A 17,824-nucleotide genomic window follows, 5' to 3' on the forward strand; every position below is an offset into this window, starting at 1 on the left:
CCCGTATGACTCATATGTGCAGAGTTTGAAAACTGTCACCTGTTAGGCGTAGTCCCTCTCACCCTGCTGGAAAGTGTTGTTTGGGCGGCGATGGACTTATGGCTTGTTCACACCTTCAATGAAACTCATTTTGCTTTGTGAACATTCATAAACGAGACAATGCATTGAAACTATAGTATTAAACATATTAAAACAATGCAATGTTTACGCCCTACTTTAAATCCTTTTGATTGGCTCTTTTCAAAAAACCAAAATCAGATCTTTAGTGTGAATGTTGTTTATGTTTATGCACAAATCTGTTAACCAGACAATGAGTAAAAGATTATTTTACATTGTAAAGAACTGGTCACATTCTAATACAATTGTTTATAACAAAATCCCTGAGTTTGACATTACGTAACATGATTGCAGGTATATGCAAGTATTTAATGTCCATGCATCAAGTTTATAGATATAAAGGTAGTACTAAAGGTAGATTATTAAAATCCTTCTGCGTTCGTCTACAGTCTGACAATGCAGTATTCAGTCCTGTATCGAATGCTCAGTCTTCTCCTCCCTGTAAGAGTTTCTTGAAAACAGAATCCTGTTTTTGGCACAGAGCATCTGGGCTGTCAAACTCCACCACCTTCCCAGCATGCATCACTAGTACTCTGTCGGAGTCCATGATTGTATTTAGCCTTTGGGATGAGAAAGTTGGGTTGGGTTTGTACAGTATGACTATTTATTGAAGAATGTTGCAAAGGTCGCTGTGGCAACCCTGATTATTGTAGCAACCAATATTTTATTGGCAATGTTATGAAAGGCAATAGTAATAAATCAATATTTAATGCTTTGTTATAACCACAAAGATAGAAAAGATATGGGCTTTGAACTATTGTTTCCCAAATATTAAAAAGCAGTAAATTAAAACCTGTGTGCGATGGTGAGAACGGTTTTATCCTTGAATTTTTCTCGTATGGTTTTCTGTAGCAGTAGATCAGTCTTCTGGTCAACACTGGCTGTGGCCTCATCAATGCACAAAATCTATTGAACAAAAAAAGGGATTAAACAGGTTTTTTTGTTTGTTTTTCACAACAGGTCCCAACAATAAGAATGTTCAGCTGCCTGAGGCCAGAGTAAAAGAGGTCAGGTTAATGTTTAAGATATTGTGTTTGTGTGGTTTTCTGTTGTGTTTTGAACATAATTATTGTGAATTATATAATTATATATACTGGAAAATTACACTATATGCAAATTATTTAAAATTGAAAAAAAAAAATTTGCACTGCATGTCAATTGTGACCCTGTCTGTGAAATCCAGGCTAAATTCTCTTCATATAATTATGCGATTTCGAGCACCAAAGTTCGATTTTTATCTTTGATTTCAATTTTTGACATGGCCTTACTCAGTCAATATTAAAGATATAAAGTTATATTTTCACTGAATGTTCGTTACATTACACAGGATGATTTTATGTAGAAAGCAGAAAATATTACAAAATTACTTTAGCTGGGTTTTCACAATTTTCTAGTGTTTAAATTTTTAATATATATATTAACACTAGAAAATTGTGAAAAAGTAATTTTTGTGATTTTCTGCTTTCTACGTAAAGTCATCCTGCGTAAATGGGTGATTCTCACGAAACCATTGAAACACCACGGCACTAATGATTTTAGCTTTAAAATGTGTAATATAGTAACACTAAAAAGCATCAGAATTAACACAATACTGTGTTCTACCTTGCACAATGTGTGATTTCAACATAAGAATTTATAATTGTAAATTTTATCTCATTTTCTGCTGAAATTCTCATTACCGCAATGTGTCCGGCTGTGTTTGAACATGCGTTATGTTGTGATTTAATCAAATTAACACAAAAATATTAAGAAAAAAAATAAATGGATGTTTTGCTAGACTACTTTAGAAAAAATATTTACTGAATATTCATGTATAATAATAATGAAGAAAAATTAGGAAAATGATGTGTCCATGCCTGGTGTTCTCATCCTCCGCAACACTTTTTGAGAACAGTTTAAGCACACATACAGAATTTTAATAAAGTTTGATTTTGAGTGACCAAGCACATGGACCAGTTACTTCAAGATGGCTACCAGGTAAGATCATTTTTTTTACAGTTAATTTGAAATATTGTCTTGTCAGAATGCTTACACGACATTTTGATTATCATTACCGCAACAGATGCTTATTAAATGTTAATTTAATTAATAGAAGCATAATACTTTGATTTTAAATGCATGTGCAGAATCTCCAAATTATGTTCTTTCAGGTTTGTCATGTCATTTTGAAAATATGTCAGTGTTGATGTTTTCTGACTGTTGCGGTAATGAGATTTTTTAGGACTAATTTTTTAAATTATGTTACAAAAAGTGTTAAATGATAAGTAAAAGTTTTTAAATTAATGTTCCCATTTACTCCAGACTTTGTTTTTCAATGTCTGGTGGGAAAAAAGTTAATTTAAGCAAATTTTACATTTTCATGCTTGACATTCTTAAAACCAAGTTTTCGTGAGAATCACCCAAATAAATAAATAAATATGCGTAAAAAAAAAAAAAATATATATATATATTAATATATTAATAATCTTTTTGAAACTAAGTTTATTTTGTATTTGAACAAGCATGCGACCCATACATTAGCCTCAGTGAGCAGAGCCCGAGCAAGACACAGCAGCTGCCTTTGTCCCACAGAGAGAGACTTTCCTCTCTCTCCAACCTCAGAATCTAGGCCACCTGTCATAAACAGACAAATCCTACATGTAAAGCTAAATCCTTTCAGTGCAGATGGATTTCACATGTCAGTCAAAGATTAAAAACCTCACCAATTCTTTGTACAACATCTCCCAGATGGCATTGCTCGAGAGCATCCAGCAACCGGTAGTCTGGATGATGCCCATGCGGATCAAGATTCTCTCGCACTGAGCTGGAGAATAAGAAGGGATCCTGAGGAATGATGGCCAGCTTTGACCTATAGAGGGAGCCACAAAGTAGGATTTATTAGAAGTATGTTTTATGACACAAACAATTAAAAATTATTCAAATAATAATATAGAGTTTGTGAACTCATCTGGCTAACAAAATAGAATGGGGTACAACTAACAGAAGCTCTAACTCTTACCTCAGGTGACTAAGCCTGACTGAGCCGATGTCCACTTCATCCACCAGAATCCGACCCTGATTCAAATCCACCATGCGAAACAGGGCGAGAAACAGTGAGGACTTCCCCGAGCCTGTACGCCCCACGATGCCAACCTTCTCACCAGGTAATATTTCCAGATTGACTCCATCAAGAGCGTTGGGCAGGCCCGGCCGGTACGCCAATACAGCACCCACAAACTGAATTCGGCCCCGCTCAGGCCACAAGTCTGGAACCTGTAGATGAGTTTCAGGATAAGGTTCGGCATTGGACTATAAGAGAGTCTGAAATGTTTAAGACTAGGTTTCCAAGAGTGTTTGATAGAATAGGAATTGTGGTAAGATTGTGGTGAGTTTTCATGTATAGCTCAGTGGTACAGCATTGCGTTTGCAGCACGAAAGGTCATGGGTTGGAACCCAAGGAAAACACAAGTACTGATATAAATGTATAGCTTGTAATGCACTGTAAGTTGCTTTGGATAAAAGCTTCTGCCAAATGCATAAATATAAATAATATAAATATATATTAAGATAACTCGTTTTTTTTTACAAAATCTAGAATTTTAATTGGGTCTTTAATGGATTATCTGAAAAATATTATTGGGTAATTCATGTAAATAATTTAGGTCATTGGGGTTTAGATAATAACAGAGTTTAGGACTTCCTTTTTTAAAGGGCACATATTATGACCATTTTTTACAAATTTTAATATAAATTTCAGGTGTACCTAGAATGTGTCTTTGAATTTTTAGCTCAAAATAACCCATAGATCATTTATTATAACATGTCCAAAATAACCCTATGGAGCAAAAAAGTGCTGTTTTCATGTCTGTACCTTTAATCGATCTGATTCTTGTGAATACAGTCAGAGACAATAATATATTTAGCCGTATTAGCACTACAACATGATACACATATTTAGAAAAGCTTTTGGGTAAAATTAACCAATCAGTCAGTGGCCATGGGCGGGGCATTATCAGTGTGACATCACATTAACAAGAGAATCAAAACAGCATGTCTAATGAGACTGCCTTGGTTTAATGGGGATTTAAAAAAGGGGGTGGTCTTTTTTATTGTAGGGTTGTTGTGTTCACACATTTCCAACACACATTTATGTCCTTGTAAATGTGTATAACATATGCCCTTTAATTAAATCAAAACGAGTACAAAATTAGCTTTTGTGCCCTCATAGGACTTTTCTGACCTCAGTGTTAGTTTGATGAGGCTCTTGTGGGATGTTTGTTGAATATTCTTCGGTACGCTCCACACTCACCAACTGCATCTCTGTCTGCGCAAAGCTAAAAATCAGACCTGACAGCAGGTTGGTGATGGACAGCGCGTAGGACAAAGACAGACCCACCAGACCTGACGGAATAGAGAAGATTAAGCACCTCTCGCCCATATCTTAATCAACCAGTTAACAGTGGCGGCTCGTGACTGCTCATCCGAGGGGTGCAAATTCAAAATAAGTGTCTAGAGTGACATGTGTGTTGCTTGCGTTTTCAAAATATGTGTTTGTTGTGTCATGTGACCCATGTGCATCATGTGTTTTGTCAAAATAAGTGCCTGCTGCACACGCATCAAAACCGTTTATGATAAAAGAGACGCTCACGTTCACAAAATACACGCAAGACACTCCCTTAACAGTAAACTCTGATTACGCGAGTATCTGGCAAACGCGAGCATCTCTTTTATCATAAACCCTTTAGACGCGTCTCCAGCAGGCACTTATTTTGGCAAAACGCATGATGCACACAGGATCTCTCGACGCACATAGCACAAATTTTGAAATGACGAACCACACGCATGACGGGCTACATACATGTTGTGACAAACTTCGCATCGAGCACCCTCGAAAAAGAAATCATCGGCCACCACTGCCAGTTAATCATTTGTAAATGTCTTAAAGCGACAGTACCCCCAAAAATGATTTTTTTATTTCAATTTGTTCCAGGCTTACACATTTCTTTGTTCAGCTGAACACAAACAAGCAGGTCTGGGGCACCATTGACTTCCATAGCATTATTTTTTCCTACTACTGAAGTCAATGGTGCTCCAGATCTGTTTGGTTACAAAATGCTTTCAGAATATCTTAATTTGTGTTCAGAAGAACAAAGAATTTATACAGGTTTGTAACAACTTGAGGGTAAGTAAATGATGACAAAGTTTTCATTTTTGGGTGAACTATCCCTTTAATGCTGAGCTGATGAATGACATCTGATTAACCAATGCATTTAGGGTGAATTTTATACATTTTCAATAAAGAGCCCAATAAAATACACTGTCAGTGACGTTATTTAAGATGTAATGATACTTTAAATGAAGCCCAAAGCACTTTTTGTAAGTAGCTCTAGAAAAGAGCAACTTGTTAAATGCCCTAATACAAAATAGTTAACCTGGATCGATGGATTTCATCTGATGCTGGATAACCGCAATCACGCTGATGCCGGTTACCACGGTGACACCAATCATCTGAAGGCGAATGTCCAGCCACTGCATAGCAGCGTTACTGTTAAAGAGACAGCGTTGATTCTGCTCTAAACGTCTCTCGTTCTCTTCCTCAAATCTGCTCATGAACACACAAAAAGTCGGGCTGTCAACAGATATATGACATTATCATCATTTAGCTATTTAAAAAAAAACTTTAATAATATGTAATACTATAAAGAAGTTATAATTATAAAAGTAGTAAAATATAGTTAAAATTTACATACAAATATTTTTTGTTATGCCTTACTTTAAATATAAACTTGATTCAAAATGTGCTCGCTCTATTTTATTAACCTCTACTGTCATTTCTTTAATTTTTTTGAGGTTAGGTAGGACATGTGCATCCTAAAATTTAACTAAATAAGATCTCAGGATGTAAGGACAAATACAGGGAGCTTTAAGACCTTGCAGTATGTCCACTGGCTCGCACTGTGGCCAGGCCACTGAGAGTCTCTGAGAAGTGTGAATAAACCGGTGAGAGAGTGAGACTGCACAGTCGTTTGAGCTCACGGGACGAGTGACGATAGTAACACTGAGTTTGGTAGTACAGCGCCCCCAGTGGAACCAAGGGGAGCAGCACCCAGGGCAAACCGTAGCTCATCACAACCAGCATCCCAACCAGCCCAAACACATTCGCCAGGAGGATGTTCAAGACAAAGGGGAGCGAGTCATCCACACTGTAAATATCGGAGGAGAATCGATTTAGGATGCGACCCAACGGTGTAGTGTCGAAAAACGTCATGGGGGCCTAGAATGTGAGAAGCATACAAATTTTATAATATAATTTACTTAAAGATGTGCTGTTAAGATTTGTCACCCAAATACCTTAAGTACACTGGACAGCAGTCTCTTATGAACAATGGTAGCGGCACAGATCCCTCCGTAGGCGAAAAGAAAAGCTCGAGCAGCTGTAAAGAGTGTGTTAGCTGCTGCCAGAGATCCATACACGCTCATGTAAAACTTTAGGTCAGAGCTCACATTCCCAGAAGTCTCTGAATCTCGATCAAGTATGTAAAACCTGACATGATAATCGTAATTAATGTCAATATTAATAGAAACGTTTAATACATTTTTAAAGGAAATGTTTAACTCACGAAAGACTTTCAGGTGAGATTATAGTCAGTGTTAAATGTGGACCAGCTGACAGAGACACCAAGTCAGTGACATTTCCTTTTATATGTGAAATCCAATGAGACAGCCACCAGTCAGAGACGTTTTTGGAGGCTGGAACAGGGTAACATTACTTTTTTAATGTTTTAATCCCACATTTAGCTGATACTGATATTGCTGTAAGTACCTTGCATTAGAAAGAGGGAAAGCAGGACTAATACTGCCATGCATCCACCAACTGCTCTCCAATAGGAACGATACACGGCCCATGAAAGCTTGCCCATTTGTTTCTGCTCCTCCCCAAACATATTTAGCTCCGCCTCTTGTTCCAGCTGATTGGTTGCTGGTTCATCTTCGCCTAAACTATCTGAGATAGGTCTGTATTTATAATCACAGCTCATGCGGTCATACACAAATGAATGAAAAGTATAAATGAATATCTTTCTCCATAGCATTGCTGTTGTTTTTGCTGTCTTTAGGGACGGCTTTAACAAAAGAGAGAACTTCACTTGGTGTCCCTAAAAAAATAGTGAGTTCATACATTAATAACTGCAAATTAATATGTAAATACATACAAATTAAACAGGAACACTTGGAGAGTACCTGTTCTTACTGTCATCCCATTGTCCATCACCACAACCACATCCGCCTTATCCACAAACTCTATCCGATGGGTGCAAAGAATTCTGGTCTTGTTCCTGAGAATTCCCAAAATGCATTTCTCCATGAGATGGTGGGCGACGTCGGCATCTACGGCTGCTAATGGGTCATCTAGCAGATACATTTCTTTGTCCTGAAATATGACAAAGGATGTATTATAGCAGGCATTAAATATCTGCCCAAACCTGTATAAACATTTAAGCAGCACCATATAAACAGCCCGGGCCAAAGCAAGACGGCTCTTCTGTCCTCCGCTCAGAGTGACGCCATTCTCACCCACCTCCGTCTGATCTCCATTAGGCAAAACCTGAACAAATTACAACAGTTCAGTCTGATTCATAACACTGCAATAAATGCAATTCACAACATCACACCACATATTATTAAATGGGGTCCAAAAGTGTGAAGCCACAAAACCTAGACTCAAGTTTTGGGATCTTTCAAAACTTATCACAAAAAGTTTTTAGTATGCTTTGGGCAGTTTCCCAGACAGGTTTTAGATTAATCCAGGACTAGACCTAGTTATATTAGGTGTACACTCACCTAAAGGATTATTAGGAACACCATACTAATACCGTGTTTGACCCCCTTTCGCCTTCAGAACTGGCTTAATTCTACATGGCATTGATTCAACAAAGGTGCTGAAAGCATTCTTTAGAAATGTTGGCCCATATTGATAGGATAGCATCTTGCAGTTGAACAAGATTTGTGGGATGCACATACAGGGCAAGAAGCTCCCGTTCCACCACATACCAAAGATGCTCTATTGGGTTGAGATATGGTGACTGTGGGGGCCATTTTAGTACAGTGAACTCATTGTCATGTTCAAGAAACCAATTTGAAATGATTCGAGCTTTGTGACATGGTGCATTATCCTGCTGGAAGTAGCCATCAGAGGATGGGTACATGGTGGTCATAAAGGGATGGACATGGTCAGAAACAATGCTCAGGTAGGCCGTGGCATTTAAACGATCCCCAATTGGCACTAAGGGGCCTAAAGTGTGACAAGAAAACATCCTCCACACCATTACACCACCACCACCAGCCTGCACAGTGATAACAAGGCATGATGGATCCATGTTCTCATTCTGTTTACGCCAAATTCTGACTTTACCATCTCAACAAGCCATTTTCGGTCACAGGACTGCCGCATTCTGGATGTTTTTCCCTTTTCACATCATTCTTTGTAAACCCTAGAAATGGTTGTGGGTAAAAAAATCCCAGTAACTGAGCAGATTGTGAAATACTCAGACTGGCCCGTTTGGCACCAATAACCACGCTCAAAATTGCTTAAATCACCTTTCTTTCCCATTCTGACATTCAGTTTGGAGTTCCAGGAGATTGTCTTGACCAGGACCACACCCTTAAATGCATTGAAGCAACTGCCAAGTGATTGGTTGATTAGATATTTGCATTAATGAGAAATTGAACAGGTGTTCCTATTTATCCTTTAGGTGAGTGTATGTTAAGATATGTCAGTACAAGATGTTTTTAAATAAGGAAACACAAACATGCATTTTAGTCTGCGACTAGGATGAGCCATGTCCGGGAAACTGCCCCACAGAGCTTTTTGCCCCACTGTACAAAAATTCAAAATAATAATAAGCTAAAATATACTCACATTTAGATCATCAGCAAGGGCGCAGGCCTCAATAACAGCCTGATAAAACATGCTATCAAAATCTTTGCCGAAAAGAATATTGTCTCGCACTGTTGCATGCTGGATCCACGGCTCCTGGACAACCAATCCAAATCCCTGCTCTCTTCCGTGAACAGAAACATCCCCTCCACACCTACGGGAGACAAAAGCTCATGATTAATAGAGTGCCGCAGAGATGATGTATTTGTGTAGGCCAACACAGATGTTATCCGGGACACTGGTTCCCTTGACAAAAAGCCCATTCATTTTTTCCATAGACTTTTGGATTATCACAAAAAATAAGCTCTGTTTACATGTTTTGTCCAACAAGATAATCTTCACCGATACAACTTAAACACATAAATGTAATAAAAGTCTAAGGGGCGGTTTCCCGGACAGGGATTAGACTAGTCCTAGACTAAAATAAATGTAAGAGCTGTCCAAACTGAAAACTATTTGCAATTACATATCTTAAAATACATCAGTGCCCTTTGTTTTGCCTCAAAATGCACACAAGTCATGTTTTTAGAAAGGCATGTTTGTTAAAACTAGTTATATTTTATAATTAAACTAAGGCATAGTCCTGGCTTAAGCTAATCTCTGTCCGGGAAACCACCCCTATATGCATTATAAAGCTAACCTTAGTAAACAAGCGGACTACAACATGGTCTCTTGACTTCAGCGTCATCACGACTAAGCTTCTGACTCTTTCAAATTTTATTTTACAACATGCTCCCTGATAAGAAACTACTTTGAGGATGAATCTTTGTTGGGAATTGTGCCCATGTTGCATTGTTTTTAAGATCTTTATGTGTAATGATTTAAGTCTGTAGTTCCATGCAGCAACTTGTTAACAACCGCACTTTTAAAGACACTTTAAAGCTTTAAAAAGTCCAGAGTGATGGAATTATTGGTGTGTTTTATGTCATATAATAAAACATAAAAATATCTTGGGCTTACATTAACCCAAGGGGCTCTATCTTACACTCGGCGCAATGCGCGACGCAAGTGTCTTTTGTTAGTTTCCACCCTGCGCAATTATAATTTTCACGTTTAGCGCTGCGTTGTTTAAATAGCAAATGCATTTGCGCCCCCTTTTGCGCCCATGAGCTTTCTGGTCTGAAAACGAGGTGTGTTCAGGCGCATTGTTGGCGCGCTGCTATTTTGAGGCAACTAAAATAGACTACGCCATTGACCAACAAAAACCTGGTCTAAAGTCTAAAGTCAATGGTGCAATATGTTTTTTTGTTATTTAAAGAGCGGGTTAGTAATATGCGCCTATAAACGGGACGACAACGCGGGTTTGCTTATCACACACATGAATGCACAGCAGCACAAAAACGTTTTTAAATATGAAAGATTGAAGGATTGAATGTAAAAGATTATTATTGAGTCTCTTGGTCATAAATGAGGTCTGATTATGAGACGTTAGAAGGCGTAAAAAGCTGCTTCACCTGCAGCCTGGTAAGTAAACAAATGCATCTATTTTAAAATGTTTTTAAATGCTACCTCACGTATTTATTGTATATGATGACTCTGTACCTGTGGATATGTTGAGATGAGAAACATTTTTAAGTAATACTTAAAAAAACTGACGCTGTCCAAGTGCTGAAACGTGTAGAGAGCCGTTTGTAAATTCTTTATCTCTTGTTTTAACAAATAAAGTATTTTTAGTGTACAAACCTTTTCTTACATACTTGTAAATTATATTTTTTTTAAATATTGGATAGCCATACATTTAAAGCAATTAAAAGCCTGCTTTTTTACTTCCATGACTAAAAGAAAACGGATTTAAAGGTTTTAATAAAAAAATAACAATTTCAATACAAGTGAAAAACAACACAATTATTTAACATTAATCTTAAACTGGGGATCTTCTTCCTCCGCTTAGTTTTTCAGTTTACAAAGTTCGTCATCTAAATAAGGATTAGACATAGCGCCAGCGCAACAGGTTTTTAAAGGGGATGAGAGCTGAGACTCTCATTGGTTTATTGCACGTTATGCCCAAAATACTCCCATTAATCATTAAATAAATAGGACCAACCCTTTTCGACCATGTGCTCGGCGCACAAACCATTTCTCCTGTCGTTAAATTAGCAAAATTGGATTCGGACACGCCCATTTAGACTTTGCGCTTTAGACCATGCGCTTAGATCGTTAAAATAGGGCCCAAGATCTTATTTAAAGAGCACCTATTGTCTGATTCACGTTTTTACATTTCCCTTGGTGTGTAAGTGTGTATTAGTACATGAAAATCTCTTTTCTTGGACTACAACAAACACACGGATTGTAGCCAGGAGTTTACTTCCAGGGATTGGTGATGTAGACAAGACCGACATTATCATAATTCCTCCCGCTTTGACTAACAGCCTGTAAGTTAACTCCTGTTAGCATTGCACTGTAAGCAAATCAAACATGGTAAGGAGCGTCACATTTCCGGCTGACGTCAGAGGTATTTAGGCCAATCACAACGTACAGATTAACTGGCCAATCAGTGACACAGAGCTTCTCAAAACTGTGCGTTTCAGGAAGAGAGTAAAATCTGAAGCTACAAAAATGTACGGTATGAGGAAATAATGTGTTTTTTTAACCATAAACCACGCGGACACAAAAAACCCCATTGACTTCTAGCTAAAACTTGATCTGGAAGAGATCTCACGTCACGCCACTGTTGGATATTATAAATTTGTACCTTTCAAGTTCTCCTGTTATGGCAGCCAGCAGTGAACTTTTCCCACAGCCAACCTTTCCAACCACGACCACCAGCGAGCCCTGAAACAAAAACAGAGAACCATTAACAGACCAATAATATAGATCAACTAGATTTAAGTCAACCGCATTGGATTTCTATACTGAAGATAAACAATTCAGCTGATGGTCCTGCAGCACAAACCCTTTTGATGCTGATGTTGAGAGCATGCAGGTAAAAGCTTCTCCGTGACAACCCCTCCTCTGTCCTGTCATCAGATATGCCAACAGAATGTGCTTCTTCTGACTGCTTCCAGGAGAAACTTGCCTGATTCATCTGAACCACAGAGGAAGGGTCTTCAGGAGACACTGCAGAAATGAAGTAAAATTTTTATGTAAAAAATAAGAGGTGCAACACAAGAGCTTAATTTTTTGTTATGTGAGTGAAAGAAATTAATTCAAAAAGCACTGAACCACCTCATATTCTTTGTACACATGTTAAAGAAGCTGTATGTAGGTTTCTGACTGTACTAAATAAAAAATACAGGATCTCTCCAATCCTATATATATATATATATTCAGGAAACATGCTAAATTCACTTTAGAGGTCTTCTCGTGTCCAAAAAAATACAAAAAATCCAATTCGAAATAAACTGAATGACTTTTTCCTGAACTCAACATGCATAAATGTTTTTTTTTAAAGAAAGACTGGACCTGAATGTAAACGGCACTAACGTGTGTGCCTCGCAACAAATTTGGCGCGTTGCTCCATTTATTTCTATTTGTTATCTAACGACGACACCAAGGTAACCGCTAAAATGTCCATTCAAAATTGACTGACAGGTCTGGCTCAATGAAAATTAACATACCACCAGCCACACAATGTTGGAAGCCCTCTTGGCAAACAGGAGGCATTGGAAAAGGACTCGATGCACCCCTGCAAGATAGTTTGGGTCTTCTTGGGTCCGTTTGGCAAAAACATGACCCGATGCCGCTAATATTATACCCAAGCTGTGTCTGAGGCACAGGTGAAACTTTTAAACCTGCACGGATCTCGGGTCAGACCTCAGGTTTTCGGATCTAATGAACCTGTGAAGACCACTAGTTCATGTATCTGTTTCTCTGAAAAACATTGCTGTAGCCAGTTGTTCTCTTTTTGAAATGCCCCTTTCGGTCTGAATTGTCTGCTTTTGTTTTGGTCTGTGTGATCCTGCCTAGTGCCAATTTACACAACAGTGTATTTTGACAGCTCGGTTGCCAGTTATCCAGTTGCTTAAATGAGACGGCATTGGCCCACAAACGCGACCTTCGGTGGACGCTATCTCCGAAATGAGCCGCATATCGAGTTATAAAAATCCACACAAGTGGATTGGTAATTTGCAGACAACAAAAACATTTCAAATATAAAAATGAGCAGATAAATGTATGTTTTCCATCGTTAGTTGCGCTCCTGTAGGTGTCTGGCAACCCGAGAGGGGGCAGGAATAAACAACTCCAATATTTCGAGTTTAGACTGCGGTAATAAGTTCAACACAGCTCCTTTAAAGGTACATTAAAACTATCATGAGAAGTTAGAAACCAGCCGGGTACCTTGACTGTAATAGACGGCGAGGTCTTGATCTTGTAGTGTAAGGAATCGCTGAATACGATCCAAAGAAACTTTGGCTTCCAGCGTTCCATTCAGCACCCATGGAAAAGCATTAAGTGGCAGGATGAGCATCCCCACTAGAGCTAGAGTACTAAACACCTGTACATCAAGAAGAGTATGAAACAACATGTGAAACATCATTAGTATATTAAGTAAAGATCATGTTCCATGAAGATATATTGTACATTTCCTAACGTAAATGGGTCAATGACGTGACGTTAATTTTTTTGTGTCCGTATGGTTCAATTAAATGTAAAAGGGTTAAAATTTCAAAATTAATTTGAAGGAACATTTTAAGGAAATTTTAAGGAAAAAGTCTAAAATATATTTTAATTTAGACTTATTTTAGATTATTTGCGATTATTGCAAAAATGTCTATGTGGTGTAACAGGTCTGTGTCAATTGGTGTAACTAGTATTTTTTTTAAATAAAAGTATAAATATATTCATAAAAATGTGGAATAAAATATAATCATTTAGTTTAGTGTAATATGATTTTTTTACATACAATTTTACATCATTTGTCAAAGATTATTTAGAAAACAAAGCTGTTTTCAGCATATGTCATGACCAATTAAAATTAAAACTCATTAAAATTTACATTTAGAAATAACTAATAAAATTATATTTTAAAATTATTATTATTATTTTTTATGATTACGCTTACATGCCATCAAGGTGGATAAAATATTGTGCAAATGTAATTTTGTATTGCATAAAAAGAACATTAATACACTATGTACATTGAAATAAACCTGATGCGGGCTTTTAAAACTACTTTTTTTTTAAGATATTTGGGTTTCTCATCTTGCCAAACCGTTTTTGTGACTGACCCAAATATATCATTAGTAACGTGTTTATAAGGACTTCATCTGGACAACTTTAAAGCCGATTTTTCTCAATATTTAGATTTTTTGCACCCCCCGATTCCAGATTTTCAAATAGTTGTATCTCAAACCATACATCAATGGAAAGCTTATTTATTCATTTATTTATTCAATAATTGACCCATATGACCCTGCCTGTGAAATCCAGGCTAATGTCTCATATCTTATTATTAGATCAGGAGCATTAAATATTCTTTAAAGGGGCTACACACCTTTGCAGCTGTCAAACTGTTTCCCAGCAGGACGTATGTGATGAAGGTGAGTATAGAGATGACCACAGGTAAAGCAGCCCATGTGTATACACACACAGCATCCAGATACTTGAGAACTTTCAGATGATGTAGCTCTTGTTTGCGAGCTTCGGCAATCTTCTGAGTGAAGTGCTCTTCCCAGCTGTAGTATTTTAAGACCCGAATCCCAAAGAGGATCTCTGTCATTAGCTTAGGATAATAAATTAGGATAGATGTGATAGTTGGTTAGTATTATTTTCACATCCAGAGTCATTACATTTTGATAAAAGAATACGAAGACATTTAGTAGAAATGCATTGAAATACCTTTACTCTTCCATCCTTGTGTACCAACATCTGCTTGTTGTTTTCCAGTATTCGTGATGCCAAGACTTTATTCAAAGGCACAAGCAGCAGGGCCACACCCACCCCTCCTAAAAAAGCCACGCCAACCTGTAGGTAAAGCAGGTAAAGTGCGAGGACAAACTGGAAGGGAAGACTCCAAACCTCGTGGAAGCTGTTGAAGAAATTCACCAGACGATCTGTGTCAGTGCTCATGAAGTTGACCACCTCACCCATGCTGAAGCGCGCCAGAGCAGATCCACTGACCTTAAGAGCTTTACTGTATATGACAGATATCACAGCAGCCCGAGCCTCCAGTGCGACCTTTGAAACTTCATACACAAAGATGTTTCTCAGGATTGCAGCAACAAACGTACTGGCAAAAAGTCCAACGGCGCACCAAGCGCCCTGGCTTAATGGTGCCCCCTCTTTCTCCATGAAACCCACTAATCCACTTAGAAGTAACGGACCTGCAAAAGCTAGCATACTAGCCACTAACTTCAACACACCCAGTAGGTAATAACGTAGACCAAAAGCCTTGTGCAACACTTGAAAAAGCCTGACATCCTGTTTTCTCGCTCCCTCAGGTATCTCTTCAGGCTGGACCTCACTCCAGGAGTTTTCCTGTAGGTTTCCTCTTAGAGGTCTATCAGATCTCTCCAAACCTTTCGAATTTAGACATTTCTGCCAGCATTGGTGGAACCGCAATGTGACCGCTTTAGTACGCAATCGATGGGGCAGCTGGAAGACGTCAGATGGCCTCTCCAGTTCTCCACGTTTGCCTCGCCTTAACAGTGGATTAAGCCACAGGTAGAGGAACCTGGAAAGCAAGCTGCAGCCGTCCTCTGCTACGGTTACTCCATCATCGAGCTCCGACACAACTAAAGGAGCCACATCCTCCGAATTACAGGAAAGAAGGTCCCTTTGAGTTCTGTAACATGGAAAGGTATAGCCAAGAAGATAGACCAGAACCAAAACAGCCCTGGTTATCGTCAAAGCAAGACGGATGACCTGCAGAGGCTTAGAAAAACCAACATGAATGTTTTCTTGGACGTAAGTAGTGAGGGTGAATGCGAGATTAGGAAGTGAGAAAATCGCCAGCACAGGAAGCGCAGCTGGACCTCGAGTTCTTCTGTAGATGGATCGTTGTAAAGCCAAAACTGCACCAAAATGGACTAACCAGGCCAACAAGCAACATCCATCAGCTAAGACGTCCAGGTATATATCTGGGGCCTGAAGCTCAAAAACGAGGACCAGGTCTCCAACAAAGAGTAGAGCCAACAGCAGGGCGGATGCGGCCCGGAAGCCCCAGCCAATGGGAAGGGAGGAAGCAATATAACTAAGCCTGTGGGAAATAATACAAAAATTATTTAAAAAATAATCATTTGACAATCGAGAAAGAAGTAGTAGAACGGATTGATTTTATTGACTGGTTTGTGAAGGTTAGGGTTTCTTTATGAAAATTTACTATGGTTTTATTACAGTAAAAGTGTAGTAATTATCTTTTTGATGTGTTGACTGTCATGGTTAAACTATGGTTACTATTTACCATGGTTTTTTTTACATAATTTAACTACAGTAACCATGGTTTTGTTTTTGTAAGGGATCAGAATCGAGTTAAGTGGTTGGATGAGACAGACCGAACAAAAATAGGTCTGAAAAGTAAGTTTCTTTAAAGATAAACCTCTTTTAATCTTGTGAATAATGCACGCTGAATACTTAGCCTGGCTCCACCCTCCTACGTGCTTCCGCTTAATTTTCATTTCGCTTCAGTACTACGTCTGGGCAGATCCAATAGTTTTAAACTTCGACAGAGGACCTTAACGGAAGTAACGCTTTGCAATGGAGCATGGCCAGACTCTCTGTACAAATGAAATGAATGTACGAGAGTCTGGTTGGACCAGGCTACTGAATACTTAGTGTGCAAAACAAAACCAGGAAAGTGTTTTAAAACAGGGTGCATGATTTTTGAAAAACACTTTGGAAAAGGGAGTGGGTCCGAGTACCAAAACACACTTGTAGCCAATCAGCAGTAAGTGGGGGGCGGGTCTATCAAAAGAAGGTCCAGATTCTATTGGGGTAGGGGTGTGTTTGTTTAGTTGATTTCAAATATTGTCTTTCAGAGATCATGCACCCCACCTTTAAAAAAGCAAATAGGGTCAGTTATAATGATGCTTACAAAGTGGACCATATATAACTACACCTACCTGGGCACACTAATGTAACAGACACAGCAGATGGCAATAATAGCATGCGAGAGTGATCCAAATATCAGCTGGTTCAGACAGGGACTGATGGTCCCATTCTGCCACACAGGTAATGGTGTGTCCACACTTGTGTGACATAGCTCCGATATGAGCTCAGCAGGTCCAAATCCACCTGGACTGCCCTCCATGGCCTTCTGAGATCATATGAGGACTGGAATGCAGTCCTAGGACAAACAGGATTGTCAAGATTTAAAGACAGATATGAAAGAGAGCACCGGCAATGCTTCACATAATGAAAGGATGCCCTGTACGTTGCCTACATAGATATCACACTAGTAGGTAGCTACTAAGACACAACCATGCTGCAGTGTCATATCTTAATGGGCTCAGTCAGTCAGAATGTAACTTATCCTAATTAAGTTAGTCTTTAATGAAATCTATCTTGAAAAACATTTTAGCGGGTTTGTACACTGTGAAGTCTGACACTTCTTATATTAACTAAAAGATTAGTACCAGTGCTGCTTATACGTTAGTAGCATAGTCATATAAACATTCAGTACCTGCTGTAAGTTTAAATGTTTTTATTCTCCAGGCATCACGCACGTCAGCGCGAACTGTGAAGCGAAAATCTTTGAAGAACTTCCAACGCAGGGTTGCCAGATCTGCGTCAAAACCACCCCACTGGCCAATCAAACCTACAGGTAGCACAAAAACTATCCCAAATACTAAAAATACCACCCCATACCTAAAGCACATATTTTTATAGGTAGAAAGCATAAATATTTGCACTTAT

At 38.5% G+C, this 17,824-nt stretch overlaps 1 protein-coding gene across 1 annotated transcript; it reads right to left on the bottom strand.

Moving 5' to 3' along the window:
• Window positions 1-261: 261 nt before the first annotated feature.
• Window positions 262-17,749, bottom strand: abcc10 (ATP-binding cassette, sub-family C (CFTR/MRP), member 10). Its single transcript, XM_073875937.1, has 22 exons — window positions 17,592-17,749; window positions 17,032-17,255; window positions 14,810-16,169; window positions 14,466-14,693; window positions 13,310-13,466; window positions 11,925-12,088; window positions 11,724-11,803; window positions 9,014-9,185; window positions 7,601-7,699; window positions 7,336-7,525; window positions 7,170-7,250; window positions 6,920-7,096; window positions 6,717-6,846; window positions 6,448-6,640; window positions 6,027-6,370; window positions 5,529-5,698; window positions 4,337-4,497; window positions 3,116-3,369; window positions 2,820-2,965; window positions 2,633-2,730; window positions 911-1,023; window positions 262-677 (listed from the first exon to the last, which is right to left on the bottom strand). The coding sequence occupies exons 2-22, from the start codon at window positions 17,217-17,219 to the stop codon at window positions 542-544; spliced, it is 4,641 nt and encodes a 1,546-aa protein (XP_073732038.1). The 5' UTR covers window positions 17,220-17,255; window positions 17,592-17,749; the 3' UTR covers window positions 262-541.
• Between the last annotated feature and the right edge of the window lie 75 nt (window positions 17,750-17,824).

Source organism: Misgurnus anguillicaudatus, chromosome 14 (genome assembly GCF_027580225.2).
Source record: "Misgurnus anguillicaudatus chromosome 14, ASM2758022v2, whole genome shotgun sequence".
NCBI lineage: Eukaryota > Metazoa > Chordata > Actinopteri > Cypriniformes > Cobitidae > Misgurnus > Misgurnus anguillicaudatus.